The sequence below is a fragment of the Rattus norvegicus genome, chromosome X, assembly GCF_021556685.1.
Source record: "Rattus norvegicus strain SHRSP/BbbUtx chromosome X, alternate assembly SHRSP_T2T, whole genome shotgun sequence".
Taxonomy (NCBI): Eukaryota; Metazoa; Chordata; class Mammalia; order Rodentia; family Muridae; genus Rattus; species Rattus norvegicus.
Window position 1 is genome coordinate 141,433,327 of NC_141554.1, and position 15,758 is coordinate 141,449,084.

General features: G+C 40.5%; 1 protein-coding gene across 4 annotated transcripts in view; it reads left to right on the forward strand.

Moving 5' to 3' along the window:
- Positions 1–551: 551 nt before the first annotated feature.
- The window catches only part of Phf6 (PHD finger protein 6), a 43,061-nt gene continuing 27,854 nt past the window's right edge, over positions 552–15,758 (forward strand). For 2 of the 4 annotated variants that reach the window (XM_087598816.1, XM_087598817.1), the window contains exon 1: positions 563–740. Coding sequence is in view for 2 of the 4 variants with exons in the window: in NM_001402228.1 (NP_001389157.1) it covers positions 4,869–5,006; positions 5,245–5,346 (240 nt within the window). In the remaining 2 variants the exon portion in view is untranslated. Of the gene's footprint in view, positions 741–4,821; positions 5,007–5,244; positions 5,347–15,758 lie in introns of all 4 variants that reach the window. The other 2 variants (NM_001402228.1, XM_087598815.1) reach the window with 2 other exon arrangements.

Here is a 15,758-nt window from a genome sequence, read left to right on the forward strand (position 1 = left end):
CTTGGGAGGTATTTCATCCTCGTTCCAAGACATCCCCCCCTCAAAAAAAAAAAAAGATTGAGTAATTAAAACGATTAGTCCGAAGACAGCCATGCACACGGGCAAATTGCACTGGGAGCTGTCTTTGCTGGCAGTGAAATCAGGCGAAAGGAGGACCCCACAGGGATGCCAGGAGAGTACAATGAAATAATGGATGTAAAAAGGCCTCGACGAACAAGTGCAAGGGCTAAGGCCTGTGCATTTGCGTCGCTGGAAAACCGGTTCCCCAGGACCTGGTTCCAGGCTTTCTGGCCCCAACCCAGCGCCTTCTCCTCCCAGTGCCCAGCTTTCTCCTCGAATCTCTTTCCCCGTCTCCTCCGCTCCTGCCCCCAAAGCCTAAGCCGGGCGGCAGAGCGGAGAATAGAAGGTACGCGCGCGAGCAGGAGGCGGGGCGGTCGCCCCGAACCTTTCGAGGGGCTGGTCTGTGCGCTTGCGCCATACTTCGGCGGCTTCAACCGCCCCAGCTCGTTGGCCAATCAGAGTCCCCGGCGCGCTCGAGACGTCTCAACGTCCTGTGGGTCGTGTGCGTACGGAGGGAGGCAACGTAAGGGCGCTCGGCCAGCCCGTCTCTCCTCGAATGAAAGGAAACAACCCCTGGCAACAGAGCTCCGCTCTTCGGCACTGCCGGAGAACCGACTCCCGCCTTCCCCGTCTCCCCTCGTGGGCGCTGTCCTCCCTTCGCCCAGCCGTGAGCCCCACTGGTGAGTTCCCTGCGGTAGCCAGGGGCCCCCCATTCTCTGTCTGGCGGGAGAAGACGAAGAGGATGGCGGTGGCCAGGCCGCCGCCCCTGCCCGTTGTTACGGGGGGGGACTCGCGGTGGTCTCCTTCATTGTCAGGGACCCCCAGAGGCGCCACTCATTGTCGGTGCTCCCTACAGAGGCTGGCGACCTAGTGCGGCGGGGGCGCTGAGGGACATGCGAGGCGGCAGCCTGGACTTCGGGGGAGGGGGCTTCACATCGGAGGAGAGAAAAACTGGGATGGGGGTTCAAAAAAACTCTGCTGTCGCTTAGACGGTTTTAGTGGTTAAGGACGGTGACTCTACTTTCGAAGTGTAAGAGAAAAAAAAAATGTTTAGGATGGCATGAGGGTGAGCCTTTCGGAATGAGGGGGAGAAAAAGAAAAACTCCCTAGTAAGGGGAATCGGGTGAAAGTGATGGATAAGGAGATGCTTTGGAGTCAGGTCCTTAGAGGACGAACTCCTGGGGAGGGGAGGGGTGTGAAGAAGGTGAAATTTTCCTGAATTCCAGAGACTTGGCCAAGGACAATTGGAAGGGGGGGGGGACCCCGACTTTCTGGCTGAAAGGAACCTACTGAAGTGTTGGGAAGGAAGAGACTTTTTTTCGAGTTTATCCAGCGCTTTGGTTAGAGGGAGATCTAGGAGGCTAGTGTGCGATTGGGGAATAAATAACGGAGAGAATCCGCTCTGTTTCCTGTCTGGTCCTTTATTACATGGGCGAACAGCACGGCGTTCTTTTTCAATTTCTATTCGTTTCGATATTCTGTGTGAAAGTGAAAAACAAATCTTTTGATCTTTGAAAAGCCTTTAATTTTCCTCTGGTTCCTACGTAATATCGGGTATTATTCATACAGTTCAAATTTCTTCACTACCCTTTGGCTTGAAACAACTGGAAAATTCCTTTAGTTTCCTTTTGAATAACCGCAAAAAAAAAAAAAAAAGCAGTGCGAAGCATGTAATAATATCGTGCAACCAAATTCAGGTGCCCTTCCGGTACATTTCCTATTCATTTATTTCTCTTCACTGCAACTTTGCTGATAGAGCCGTGTTATCTTTGGAGGATCGGACTTATATCTGTGAATTTCAACTGGCTTGCATGCGGAAGGTTTTTCATCTTCCGGAACTGCAGTTTTTGTTTTGTTTGTTTTTCTGTAGAAAACGTTCTTTTCAGATACCAGCCATTGAACGAGCTCTCGAGTTGGTTCTCGGAATGCCCTCCTTGGTCATCCAGGTGGTTTCTACCTCGATGCTTCACAGCATCATGGAAAATCGGAAATGCATTCATTGTTTCAGCCGGGTACATTTTTCAGACATTTAAACAATATTTCCCATAAGGATACTGTTGTTTCTTTCACCTTTACACATTATCCATAATATTACCTTTCTTTGAAGGGAAAGGTCTCATTGTCAAGCTAAAATATTAAACTTTGAGCTTTGCCTGTTCTTGAAAACCCTTTAAATTAAAACGAAAGCACTAAATAGTTGTTTTTGAAGCCCATAGTAATGCTGATTGAACGTCCTTATTCCGCCTAACCCTAGACCACAAGTGTGACAGCAGTAGATAAAAATCTGTATTTTTTTGATAGACAGTTTTGCTAGGCGTCATTGTTTCCATGAGGGGCTCTGCTGCTGCATGTTTTATAAGGCAGATGTAAAAAATCAGCAAGCTATGCACACATGCATTATTTGAATTTTAGTGGAAAAATCCAATTAGTCATTGCATAGCAGGGCAAAATTTTAATCGTTTGTTGCACATTTTTGTGTTTCTGTTCACTTTACAAATAAAATATAAATTACCAAGAAATACCTGAGTGTTTTACAATGCAAAGTATATGTATATGTATTCTCTTTTAGCTTTTAGAATTTTTGGTATCTAGAAAAGCAGGTTCTGAAAATTAACAGGAAAAAATACACTGTTTATTAGTGAAAAGGAGGCAGTGTTCAATGAAGATAGAATGGGGAGTACCATTTCAGAGTCAATTTTGGGAAGAAAGAGTGATTTTCCCTCTAAGAATTCTGCTTATTATCTCCAGCCATTTTTTTTCAAGCTAGTGCTAGGATTGTATAGAAATGGCAAATTAAAGATGCCTATGAAGATTAGATTTATAACGTACCACCCTTTCAGCTGGCCTGGATGACCTGGAGAAATGCCGAATACATCATGGTGACTTACCAGTGCCTATTATTCATTGCATGGTAGTAAAGAAAACACATTTGGAACTCCAGTCACAGATCTGGGTGCTATTTATGAATCTTGGTGTTTTTGCATAGCTCTGAAAACTGGAGCAGCTATATTTTTCATAAAGCAAGTGAACATATACTTGCCGGAGCAAATGCAAACACACTTCCTCTTTTGTTTCTTTTGTTTCTCTGCTTTCTTTTTTTAAAATGCTAAAAGATTTGCCGCCTATTTCCAATCAGCTTCCCAGTTTATAGCGAGTGTTCTGAAATCAGTATTATTGAGAAGGACCCCATGGCACTTGGGAGACTGGGGTATTTAAAATTAGAGATAGCACTAAGAGTTTGTTAAACCCATCAAAGGAGAGACAGCAAGGCCTTTGAAGTCTTGTTCAAAAGCAAATAGTGGATATAAATTAATAGAAGAAATGTTTTCTTTGTGGCTTCATATTACGTTACATCCTGATGATCCACTGTGAATAGCTCCGAATGGCGTATTACCTTTGCTGCTGCTGCTGCTGCTGTTGCTGCTGCTGCTGCTGCTGCTGCTGCTGCTGCTGCTGCTGCTGCTGCTGCTGCTGCTGCTGCAGAGATGCTTCTCAGAGAGTTACCAACTGAGTTATTGAGCCAAGTCTCTAAGCACAATGTCCTGAAAATATTTAAATGTGTATCAATGGCAATAACTTGAGCTAATTTGAAGACAGATATTTGAGATTCTATTGATTGTGATGAGTGTTAATGGCAACCTGGGTAGGCTGTTTATTCCCAGTAATTGAGTGAATTATACAGATCAAAATACTGATTTGAAATTTGTTGAGTGATGGTATTAAATGATCTGTGTTGAGAATGATGATCCATATCTGTAGACTTCTGTGTTACAGCTTCTCTTCCCTTTTTTGGTTTGACTGTACAACCTATAATGATAATCTGATCAAATGCTCATTCAGAATTGTCCTTCCACCGCACACCATTGCTGACTTATGGATGGAAGTTACTGCATGTAGGAGACCACTATCGGATTGGCTTTTAATAAGTAGATTTGGGATAAAGCTCAGTCAAATCAAATGGTTTAGTAAATATTGGGGCCCTAAAGACTATTTTATGGTATAATATTAGAAGTTTTATTATTTCATTACATGAAAAAGGAACAGAAAAGTGATGGTCTTGGGTCAAAACATAATTTTCTCAAATTTGAAGTATTTCAAGTTTTAAAAATAATTGTTTCAAAGTTATGCCTAATTTTGCTTTTAATACTTCATTCAGTATGTGAGCTGGAAGGAATTAGGCAATTAAAGAATTCAGTTCTCTCGGGATTTTGTAGTTTTCTTTGTGGTTTTAAATTGTTGTTAGATCTTTATCATGTTGTTTCCTTCATGGACAAATACCTAAGCTTGAAATTTATTTTTATCTTTAATGACACTCGTGGAGGAGTTAGCTTTGTGATTTTGGTTTTCTGCGTATTTCTGAGATGGGCCTCAGGCTCACTTGTTGCCCATGCAGGCCTCAGATTGCTGATCTTTTGCCTGGATCTCCTAAGTGCTAAGATGACAGCCATGTGCCACTGTGTGTAGCTGTGATATACATTCTTACCATGCAAGAGTAATTTTATTTCACATATTTTCTAATTTGAATTTATTTTGATTTCTCTTAATTACTCTAGATTTGATTGCATTCTTGCCACTTCTCTCTTTCCCTTTCTTAAGATGTATGATGTATGCAAAGCATCTTGGGTTTTTGATATTTATCTATACTAATATTTAAGTAACTATATTAAAACCTAGGTCAGCCATTACATTGCTTGTGTGGATCTGTATGACCTAATTTCTAATTGAAATTAACCATTTCATTGCCATTCTTATTCTCTGTAGCATTTTTTTGAGGCTTAAAGTGGCATTCTCTAAACAATTTAAAAATCATGTCAAGCTCAATTGAACAGAAAAAAGGGTCTACGAGACAGCGCAAATGTGGCTTTTGTAAGTCAAATAGAGACAAGGAATGCGGACAATTACTGATATCTGAAAACCAGAAGGTGGCAGCACACCATAAGTGCATGGTGAGTATATTGGCATACATCAAGAGACTTCAAAACCATTCTCAAGAAAGAATCAATCTTAATAACTAACATATTAGTATTGCTGACTTTGAAAGCAAAAACCAGTTAGATCTTTTAGAAATGGTTTAACACTGTGCAATGTCATTTTAATAGAAAATTAATTTTTAAGTTTAACATCTTAGTCATTGTCTTGATGTAATTATATGTGAACGGTAATTTTTTCAAATGTTATTTATAGCTGTTTTCATCTGCTTTGGTATCCTCACATTCTGATAATGAGAGTCTTGGTGGATTTTCTATTGAAGATGTCCAAAAGGAAATTAAAAGAGGCACAAAGCTGGTAAGTTGGTATTTCTGCCTCTTAAGCATAGAATTACTTAAGACTCGTGAAGAAGGAAATTACTTATTTTAAAGTGTATTACTTTGTAAATCTCCTATAATTTTAAATTGGGCAGTTTTTATTTTCTAGTCAATTCAAAGCTTGATTTGTTTTTGCCTCAACAAAAAGGAGTGAATCAATACCTTGAAATATTTCTTTTCAAAAGGATAAATCTTCTTAAAGACTGGGATCACTTACAAAATAAGCAGTTTACTTAATTTGCATGCATCATGTTTAAAATCTTCATTCCTGTGTATTTTTCGTAATTCTGTTATGTCCTCCCTTTTCATCATAGAGTTATTAGGAGTCATAACAAACTGAGATGACAGTGGCCACTCAGCCAGAAAGTGATAACCCTTGCTAACAGAATCTTGTTTTGGACTTTGGCTACATGACACAGCATATATGACTTTGGCTAACTTTTGGTGAATTTTCCAGGAGTTTTTCCGAAGCTGTGCTAGAGTTATGCTCCCGTAGTTATCCTTATCACCATAACCAGATTGGCAAGATGTTATATTGCTCCTTGGGAAAAATAGCCTCATCTCAATTGGTATTTACAACACCTGACTTATCACGAAATACTTAATTGATTAAAAGATTTCTTTTCAGTTGGCTGTTTTGCTTGCTTGATGTCTTAATTGAAATTTTATCCGTTGTTGTAGTGAGATCTTAACTGTAGTGGATCTTATTATCCCAACCCTAAAATTATAAAATTTATAAGAATACAAAAGATTTCCATTTCTTTGATGGCTTTTCATTGCCTCATGTAACTGTAGTGTGCTGATTGTTTTAAAGAAACCAGTATACCATATTTTTTTTATTTCCTTGTCCTTAAAATGAATTCAGATATAATAAGAAAAGGCTGTTTACTTGAAAATAGTGCTGTAAACCTTATTTCTTTGCCTTTTCTTTGTCATTATAAGTAAAAATCCTTCCCCTTCTTGATATGTATGTTAAAACAGGGCCCACTTGATCATACCTCCTGTAGTCAAATTTGGTATTGGCCTCTGATACTGAAAGAGGATTATGAAATTCAGTGCCATTGCTTTAAGTGTTACGTGAAGCAGAAGTTTACATCTGTCAGTGTTGCTGTATTAAATCAAAATTTAATTCATTTGAACCTGTTTGTAAAGAAAATACCAGAATTTGATACCTTTTACTTTTAGGAACTATTTTGTTTTGAATGTCATAAACTGGTATGTTAATCTCTCCCCCACTCACCCCACCACAGGTGTAGTGTGCTATAAATAACTCAAATTGCTCCTTGGTCTAGTGAGTGGAATAATATTGAGGGTTAAATGCCTAGAAATAGTAATAGACTTGGGCTTGAGTCCCATCTCTGTCACTAACTGGGTGACCCTGAGTAAGTTATTTCCTTCCGTAAGCCATGCATTCTTATAGAAGGGATAACGAGCAGACCTGCCTCACAGAGTTATAACTAGGATTAAAAGAGAGTCTGCAGGACTAATTAAGGTGCTCAGCACATAGTAAAGACCTGATCAATGGTAGCCACCTCTGGGGTTATTCCTTATAGATAAAAATAAAATCCTGCTAATGTCATTGAAGACTAATTAAAGCATGCTAGGTAGACAAGTCACGAGATCAAATATTTTTAGGTGCTTGAGATTGAATCCATGCCTTAAATATGCAAAGCAAATGCTTTACTCCTAAACTATACCTCCAGCCCTATAGCCTTTTTTCTGGAAAATGACCATGGACACATTACCGTTATGTTAAACAAGTCACTAACTTCCTTGCCTTTTGCCACCTGTCAGTAGATACTGTTTTACCATCACACACCAAACAGCAATGACAAGAAGTTGTTATAAAAGGTAGAAAAATTTACCATAGGCAGGTGGGGGTGACTCATTGATAGAACATTTCTCAAGCATGCACACTATTACCAAGAGTTATGACTTGTTTCAAAAGTGACTTGACACTATGGGGTGTCTTGAATTGTGGGATATCGGCAAAAGACAAGTGTATTCGAGCCTCGACTGTTTCTTCTTCATCATCCAAGTCTTAGAATTTCAATTACTTATATAGTGAATTGGAGAGCAGCATCCATAGGTTTCAGTTTGAAATGATTTCTTAACTTTTTGTTTATTTTATGTGCATGAGTGTTTGCCTGTTGTATATATGTATGTGCACTATGTGCATGCCTGCGGCACATGGAGGCTGGAGGAGGATGTTGGTTTCCTCCAATATTGGAGCTGCTATGTAGGTAATCCTCTGAAAGAGCAACAAGTGTCCTTAACTTCTGAGCCATCTCATTAGCCTCTAAGATTTAGCTTTGTTTTACTTATATATATGTTTGCTTCTCTGTCCAGGTATGTTTATATGATTATATGTTTATATGAGTGCAGTTTCCCATGGAGGCCAGAAGAAGGCACTGGTTTCCCTGGAGCAGGAATATAGGCAGTTATAAGTTAGCTGATATTAATGCTGGTAGCAGAACTGAGTCTTCTGCAAAAGTACTATAGTGTCTTAACTGATAAACTCTCTCTCCAGGCACTGAAATAACTTAGTTTTCAGTTTCCTCTGTACATTATATCGTTTTCCTTTTAATGAGGTACCGCCAAATGACCAATATTCTTTTTGAGTTTTCTTTTCCTGGTGTAGCTTTGTCTAAGCAATAAAAGGACCACAGATCAAATAGGAAAGAATAAAAAATAGCTTTACGTATCTAAGGTACATATAAGCCACATAACTGGCTTCCCTGGTCAGCTTTTTAAAGCATTTGATTCTGTGAGCCTTTTTGCCCTTGTTCCTGTACATCTTAAGATGAAAAGGGTCGTGAATACCCATTGAAACCAGTCAAAAGCAGGAACCCGGGCTGCTGTGCATTCATGGTAAAATCACTCAGTACCTGGTGTTGCTCCTGAAGTAGTCATTTGCCCCATAGAAGAGGGGCTCACTCGGGGCATGATGTAAGGTGCAGGTGGCTGGATGCAAATCTTGCCGAGGTGGGAATGCTCAGTAAAGCAAGAAACATGGGTATGTGGTTCCTGCAGATATACGCTTCCCGTACCCATAAGCACGTTTCCACACATTTCAATATCAGCTTCATGGATCAGAGAGGAAAAGTTATTTTGTATGAACATATTTATCTCTTTTCTCCATTATATTAAATATATAGACCCCAAACTGTGCTTGGTGGAACATGCCTTTATCCCAGTACTTGGGAGGCAGTGGCTGGTAGATCTCTGTGATTTCAAGGCCAGCTTGATCTACAAATTAACTCTATAAAGCCAGAGCTACACTAAGAAACCCTCCCCCCCAAAAAAAAACTTAACTAAATAAATTTATAAGCCTAAGATATAGGAAGAGAAAAGAAAAAAAACCCTGTATTTGTAATTCTTATTTATTTTCCCATAATAACTTCCAGTTCTTATTGAAGACATGTAAGACGCCATATCTGTACCCTGTACCAGCTATATTTTGTTTTTGTTTTTGAGTCGGGGGGTAAAGTGTCCATGGTGGGCTTGAAACTCACTGTGTAGCTCAGGATGGCCTTGATTACTAATCCTCCTGACTCCTCTTTCCAAGGGTTGAGATTATAGGTATGAACTGTAGCCACCTGTAAACTATCTTTTTTGTTCACCATATAGACAAAAAATATAATTTCCAAGTAACGTTTTAAGTAGCCCTTGACTTTTTGAATTTGTCGTGAGACACTAGCGAGGGGTATTTGAAGAATGTATTCTTTCTGAAGCAACTTGGTGAGATCACTAAGATCTAACACTGATAGTTACTTCTACTAATTGGTACCTGTGTCAGATAGATAACAGATGTCAAAAGAATTCAGGAGGTCATGTAGTTCACCTTCCTTACCCCTAGGCAAGATTACCTAAGTCACCCAGGATGGTATGCTCCTCTGCCTTGTCTGGTGTTAGGAAACTCAGTCTACTCAAGTCACACAAAATCAGAACAGGAATGTATTGGAGAAACTCATCCATCTGTGATTCAAGCACTTCTCTTAATTGGAAGCTCTTTATTCTATCTCTGTTTTCATTAGAGAAGTATTCAGGGTCTTTTTTCCCCTCTTTTTATTTAAAAAGAACCCTACCTACACACAGTGGCCTTCCTCACATGATTCCCAAAGTGTCCTATTTTTAAATGAGATTTTTGTACCACACCTTATGAACTCCCCTGAATGAAAGTCTTATACTTTTTCTAGTAGTAGAACTAGCTGACAGTGTGTGCTTGGTGTGTGCTAAGAATAGGCTATTTTAAATACATGATCCTAATTAAGCCTCACAATCGGACCGCAAGAAATGAAAGTATCTGTTCCTGCGTTACACAAAAGGAAACCGAGGCTCGCAGAAGTCAAGTCTGTGATCATATAGCTAGCACATAGCAGGCTGTAGATTTGAACCCACAGCCAGAGCTCCTAATCATCAGGTTATACTGGCTGTTCTTTTAAGCTGCTCTATACCAAATCTCATTTTTTAAAAAGTATGATAGCTTTCTAATGCAGATGGCCAAGTATAGAGCATACTCAGACTCCCATTTAATGTATTTTGTCAGTTAGCATTATCTTGCTAACTGTTGGGACAGAACTCTATAAGTATCCTAGGTAAAAAATGGTCTATTCTTACACTGAAGATATTTTTTGTAGTCTCTGATTATAAGAGAACGAATTCTATATAGCATTTACTCAGTAGGAGGGGAGCGTGTGGCACCGCAGAGGCAGGGGGAGTATAGTTATGATTTAAATTGACAACTCCTAGTGTGCATTCTTTTTGGAGTGTGTTCCCTATTTAAAAGGTTAAGATTTCTTCCTAGAGATAGTCGGATACTGGAATGAATGTAGGAAAGAAACACTTCAAGTTTTACCAGATTAGAGTTGAATAGGAATGGTTGTCACGTATTTTAAAATGTCGGACAAGAGTTTTAACTCAGAATGAGAAAGGCAAATAGGACTATTTGGAGACAAGTTTTATACTCCAGCTACTGTGGCGATGAAGCATAATGGTTGCCATTTACTGGCCTGCTCTCTGTTGATGTCCTGCAGGCATGTTAAACTCCACCTGTCTGAACCAGTATTTATAACCTCCCACCCTGAAATCTGATTCTCTTCTCCCTCCACCCCCGCCCCCAATCCTTTACCTTCAACTCTTTCACACCTGGTTTGTGGATTCTCTTTCTGAGCATGTTTTGTCTTTTAAAGATTTGTTTGTTTGTTTTATATATATGAGTACACTGTAGCTGTCTTCAGACACACCAGAAGAGGGCATCAGATCCCATTACAGATGGTCGTGAGCCACCATGTGCTTGCTGGGAATTGAACTCCGTACCTCTGGAAGAGCAGTCAGTGTTCTTAACCACTGAGCCATCTCTTTAGCCTGTCTTATTTTTCTTAACGGTACTTTACGTCAAGCTTTCCTCTTCTTGTTTTCTGGTAAACATAATCACTAGTACTTGCTTAACTGCTTTTAACAGCTACTGCCAGGCTTGTGAGATGGTTCAGCTCTGGTAAAGGTGCTTGCCATTAAGCCTGACAATGTGAGTTTGATCCCTAGGAAGCACATGGTGGAAGGAGAGAGCCACCACGATCCTGAGAAGTTCTGTCTTAATGTACTTTTCCCAGCCTTGTCTCCTTTCTCGCCTTTTCAAACATCCTTTCTGTGTTCCTTCACTGCTGTGTCACAAAAGTTCCTTTTGTATGGCTCAGTTCAAACTCATGCTTGCCTCTGCCATATAGACTAGCACTGCATGCTTGGTAGTCAGGACACATGGGCAAGCTTTTTCTTCCATGGTGAACTGAGGTCTCTAAGAGAGTTGAAACTATGTTCTCTTTGCTTGGCGGGTAGCATCACATGGGCATAGCACATGGAAGTGTTTGGCACAGTGCTTTAAATCTTCTTTGTGCTCAGTTCTGTTCTAATATGTAAGTGGGCACTGATCAGTCCTTGCATTTCAAAGAGGAATGGGTCTGGTTAGGAAGATAAAAGGGAAGCCTTTAAGAATGGGCTGGGTTTAAAGTGGAATAACATAAAAATTCCTGATTTGGTTAATCAGTGTTATAGTGTTGTTTTGAGGCTTTGGCAGTTTGAAAGGGGAGTAGAATGAACTACATTAAAAAAATAGCCTGGTTATTTCTTCAGTATGGTAGGGAATATATATTTTTCAAACATGAGAAATGTTTTCAAATATCTCTTTAACCATCACTCACCCAGTGCTGTTATTTTTGTTCTATTCTTGGGCATCATATTTGTCAGGTAAACCTTAGACTTTATCTTTAGCTGTATTTATCAACTATTCCAGCACCTACTTCGTGACAGGCACAGTGCTAGGTACTATGGAAGCAGACTTGAAATAAATCAGCTTTAGAAGTAGAGTGCTGTGGGAGGGCTGGGAGAGAAGACCACAGCTGATATACCTGAGAAGTCAAAGGCTTTGTGGGAAATGACATCTGAGCCTTCTCACAATCATCATTAATGCCAGTACTCAGGAGGCTGAGGCAGGAGAAGGAGGTTGGGAATTCCTGGCAAGCTTGGGCTACAGAGGATTACTTTTTCCTGAAAAAAAAAAGAAGGTGGTCTGATACTGTGGAACTCAAAGGTGGAAAGGAGGATTTCAAGGAAGAGGTGTTGGGTGACTGGATGCTACGTAGGTTTATTCTTTTAACAGTGATCCCTCACCAAATGAGAAAAGGGGTGGTTTTAAGGAAAGCACAGCTTGGCTTGTATAAAATAGTCTCACTGTATACTCTAGGCTGACTTTGAAATTCTCCTGCCCTAATCTTCTGAATGCTAGGAGTACAGGTGTCTGTCACAAGGCAAACTGTCTCATAAAATGAAGTTGTAAGGCTTCCCCTCGCTATTTGTGGTTAAATGGCAACAAAAACCCAATGCTTATTGTTGCACTGCAGTTACAGTTCATTTACAAGAACAAGAGGTAGGCCATGATGCTCCCGGCACATTTGCCACAGAGTACTTGGGGAGGAAAAAAGGTACATTTTCAGCATGAAGATTTTTCTCTTCATCTTCATGTGTACACATGCATTATGAATGCATTCGTGCAAGTGGGAATTCTTTTCAAAAGCCAGTTATGGCATGCAAGTTAATATTAATGTCTGAGGTGTTTTATCAGGAATTTCTATTAAAGTGAATTTTACCTTTGTGGTGATTAAGTAGAATAAGCAGTGATAGAGAGAACAGTCTTTGGCTATTACGGAAATGCCTTTATTTAAATGCACTCTTTTTTCTTTGCTTTCCTGTAGTGGTTTTTGTAATTGTAACTTTATGTCATAAAATTCTCATGGGTGTTTGCTAACGGAGGAGAACCAAAACCAGTAATATAAAACCAGCACTTTCGGAGGTGCAGCTCGCTGCTAGATGGTTTGCATAGCATGTGTAAGGACCTGAGTTCAAGTCTCAGAACCACAAATACAATTGAGCAATAATGTCAAAGAATTTCTGTGTGGCTTGGGGGACTCTCTTGGTGCTCACTTGACTGTGCCTATGTTTTGGGCCTTCTTTACAGATTAAATATAGCAAGCACCCTGAAAGTTCACAGTATTCTCAGCTGCAAAGACCCATAGCTGAGAAAAATCTAAACAAAAAAGTCTGCACTTGCAAAATGCCTGAAATTTTCAGTGGAAGAAAAGGAAACAAGAAACTCGAAATGTCCAATTGGAGAATGTTTTTCTTCTCAGACATGGTTTGGGTAATTAGATCAGCAGGTCAGAGGGGGTTAAGTTAGGCAAGAACTTCACAGTCCAAGTTTACTGTCCTTCAGTTTCCAAGTCTCCCTCGCCTACTTCCATTTAGTCGGTTACGCTGGTAAGAGTATATGACATGACAAGTGCTTTTCATTGACTATTTTTTAGAGGTAACCGGAATTTGAAGTCCAAATCTGTCTTATAAGCAACTTGTCACTTTTCAAGGACTTGAGAGTGCTCAGATTTTATTGAGGGTTTTAAGTTTCCTTTTAGCCCTCCTAAGTAAGTTATTTGTGATCCCTTTCAAAAAGACTTTGAAAACAAGAGTAGAGCTATAATATCACATCAAAGCAGTTTGCAATTCATGTCCCATCCCTGGCATGGCATTCTTTTTAAAACTTATAACAAGTAATTTGGTGACTGTCAGCTAATTAGGTAGGCCAGAGGCTGCTTCTGACTGACTTGTCTACATGAGGTATTGTTATTCTAAACTGTGGTTCTGGAGTTATACAGCAATATTGGGACTTTCTGACTATTTGCCTTCACTATACTGTCCTGCTTTCTGTTTTTATGGGAGATAGTGTTATTACAGCCAAAAGAAAGAGCCGGGCCACTGTAAGGTGGGTTTGTCTCTTGTGAAAACACCCTACATATGGGTATCCCTTTCTTTAGGTGCTTTTGACAATTTGTCTCTTTGCCTTACAGGCTCAGGACCGTGGCTTCTTTTTATATCTTCCTTTGCATTTTCTGTATTCAAAGCAGTTTTCTGAAGCAAGTTTCTCCAACGCAGTTAACCACATTGATCTGCTGTGAGAATGTGTGTGTGCTGGGAGTTCCTCTGCCAGAGCTGAGCTCTGTGAGACTGTGCTATAAGGGTTTCCATGTAGCCACTGGATTCTAGTTTTTCCACAAACGCTTTCTTTTTCTGCCTAGCCATGAAGTTGGCAACCTCTTTTTCATTTTCTTCCCCTCGGCTACTGAGAAAACAGTGTTTTTCCTTTTGATCCTTAAGACTCTGTGGAGACCTGGTTTCGTTCTTGGCCTTGTTCAGTTGACTGAAGCGCAGGTATGCTTCGCTGTCTGCTTCCTAAGGTCCAGCTAAGTTTTCGTCTTTGAGTTCTTTGTGTGGCCTCTCATGCGTGACTTGGTTCCTCTTTCATCTCTGGGGTCAGCTTCTTGAGACCTGCTTCTGTGGTACAGCTTAACCCATGTCAGCATACCAGAACCTCGGGCTGTTACCATGGCTTCTGAGCATACTGCAGAAAGGCGGAGGAACCCTCGTGAGAGGACAGGGCTCCATTTCCCAAACTCTCCACCTTTGGAGCCAGAGATTCCGAATTGAGGTTTCTCAGGCCTTCCAGGAGCAAGGTGAAGAAGGGGTAAAAGCAAAGTATTATCAGTGACAATGTTTTTGCCTATTTAAAACAAGAGCGTGGAATAGGATACCAGCAGAGTAAGCTGAGAATTAACATTTACACCTACATCGGGGGGGAAAGGAAATTAGCTCTCAAGAGAATATTTAGTAGGTAGGTCAGCGCCCCCCCCCCTTTGAGCAGGGAAAGGACACCATTGTTCTTGAAAAACATGTTCCTGTCAGATTAGTTTTGTTTTCCCACATTTGAAGACAATAGGGACACATTGGATAGAAATGGCAGCTGACGTTCTTCTTCTAGAGACAAGTAAAGAGTGAGACAAACTTTAGAGAAGATATTCTCTGTGAAGGCAGACACTGGATATGGAGTTACATTCCTCTCACATACCTTGATGGTAGCAATTGTGGGGTGTCATTTGTCTCTTGTTTTAGAGAAGGGTCTCACTTTGTACCCCAGCTGGCTTAGAACTCACAGACATCTACCTGACCCTGCTTCTACCTCCCTGGAGCCGAGATTAATGCACGTGCACTGTGCCCAACATGCTTTGAAATTAACTTTTCATATGTGGAACATTTCATACTCTTATCATATGCACCTACCATTACCTCCCTCCAACTGCTCCTAATGTTGCCCACCTTGTCACCCTGCTAACTCCATGGCCTTCCTTTTGTTGTTCCTAGCTCCGTGAGTCCAGTTATTGCTGCCCATATGTGCATGTGTGTGACACCGTCCACTGGGGTATGGGGAACCTATCAGCAGCCAGGTCCCCAAAGGACAGTGCTTCTCCCCTCCTTTCTATGGTTTTTGTTTTACAAAAAGCCTTCTCTTTTATTTCAATCTGGTTTGCCACCACATTTCAGAAGTGGCTCTACCCACCTATCTTCTTTCCTAGCTTCTTTAATTATGATATTTATCTGTAAGCTTTCAATTTTGTTTCGAAGAGCTAATCTGATTTCCCTACATTCTGTTTTCATTGAACCGAATTGTCCTCAAATTTACTTTTCCGGTCTTTGATCATGTAGCTCCTAAGTTACTTTGTGCGTCTTTTGTTTTAATGTATGTGAGTGTTGTGCATGTGCTGGGCAGTGCCTTCAGAGGTCCGAAGAGAATGTCGGATTCCCCTAGAAGTAGAACTAACCTATTGTTATGAGCCACTGTGTTGATCCTGAGAACTGAACCTGGTCATCCCTCTTACTGTTTCTGAGTAAGGGTTTCAATGTAGCTTAGGCTAACCCTGAGTTCAGGTTGCCATCACACATGAAGTCCTCTCACCTGAGTCTCCAGAGTTCTCCTATTAAAGGCATATACCCACATCCAGTTCATAATTATTT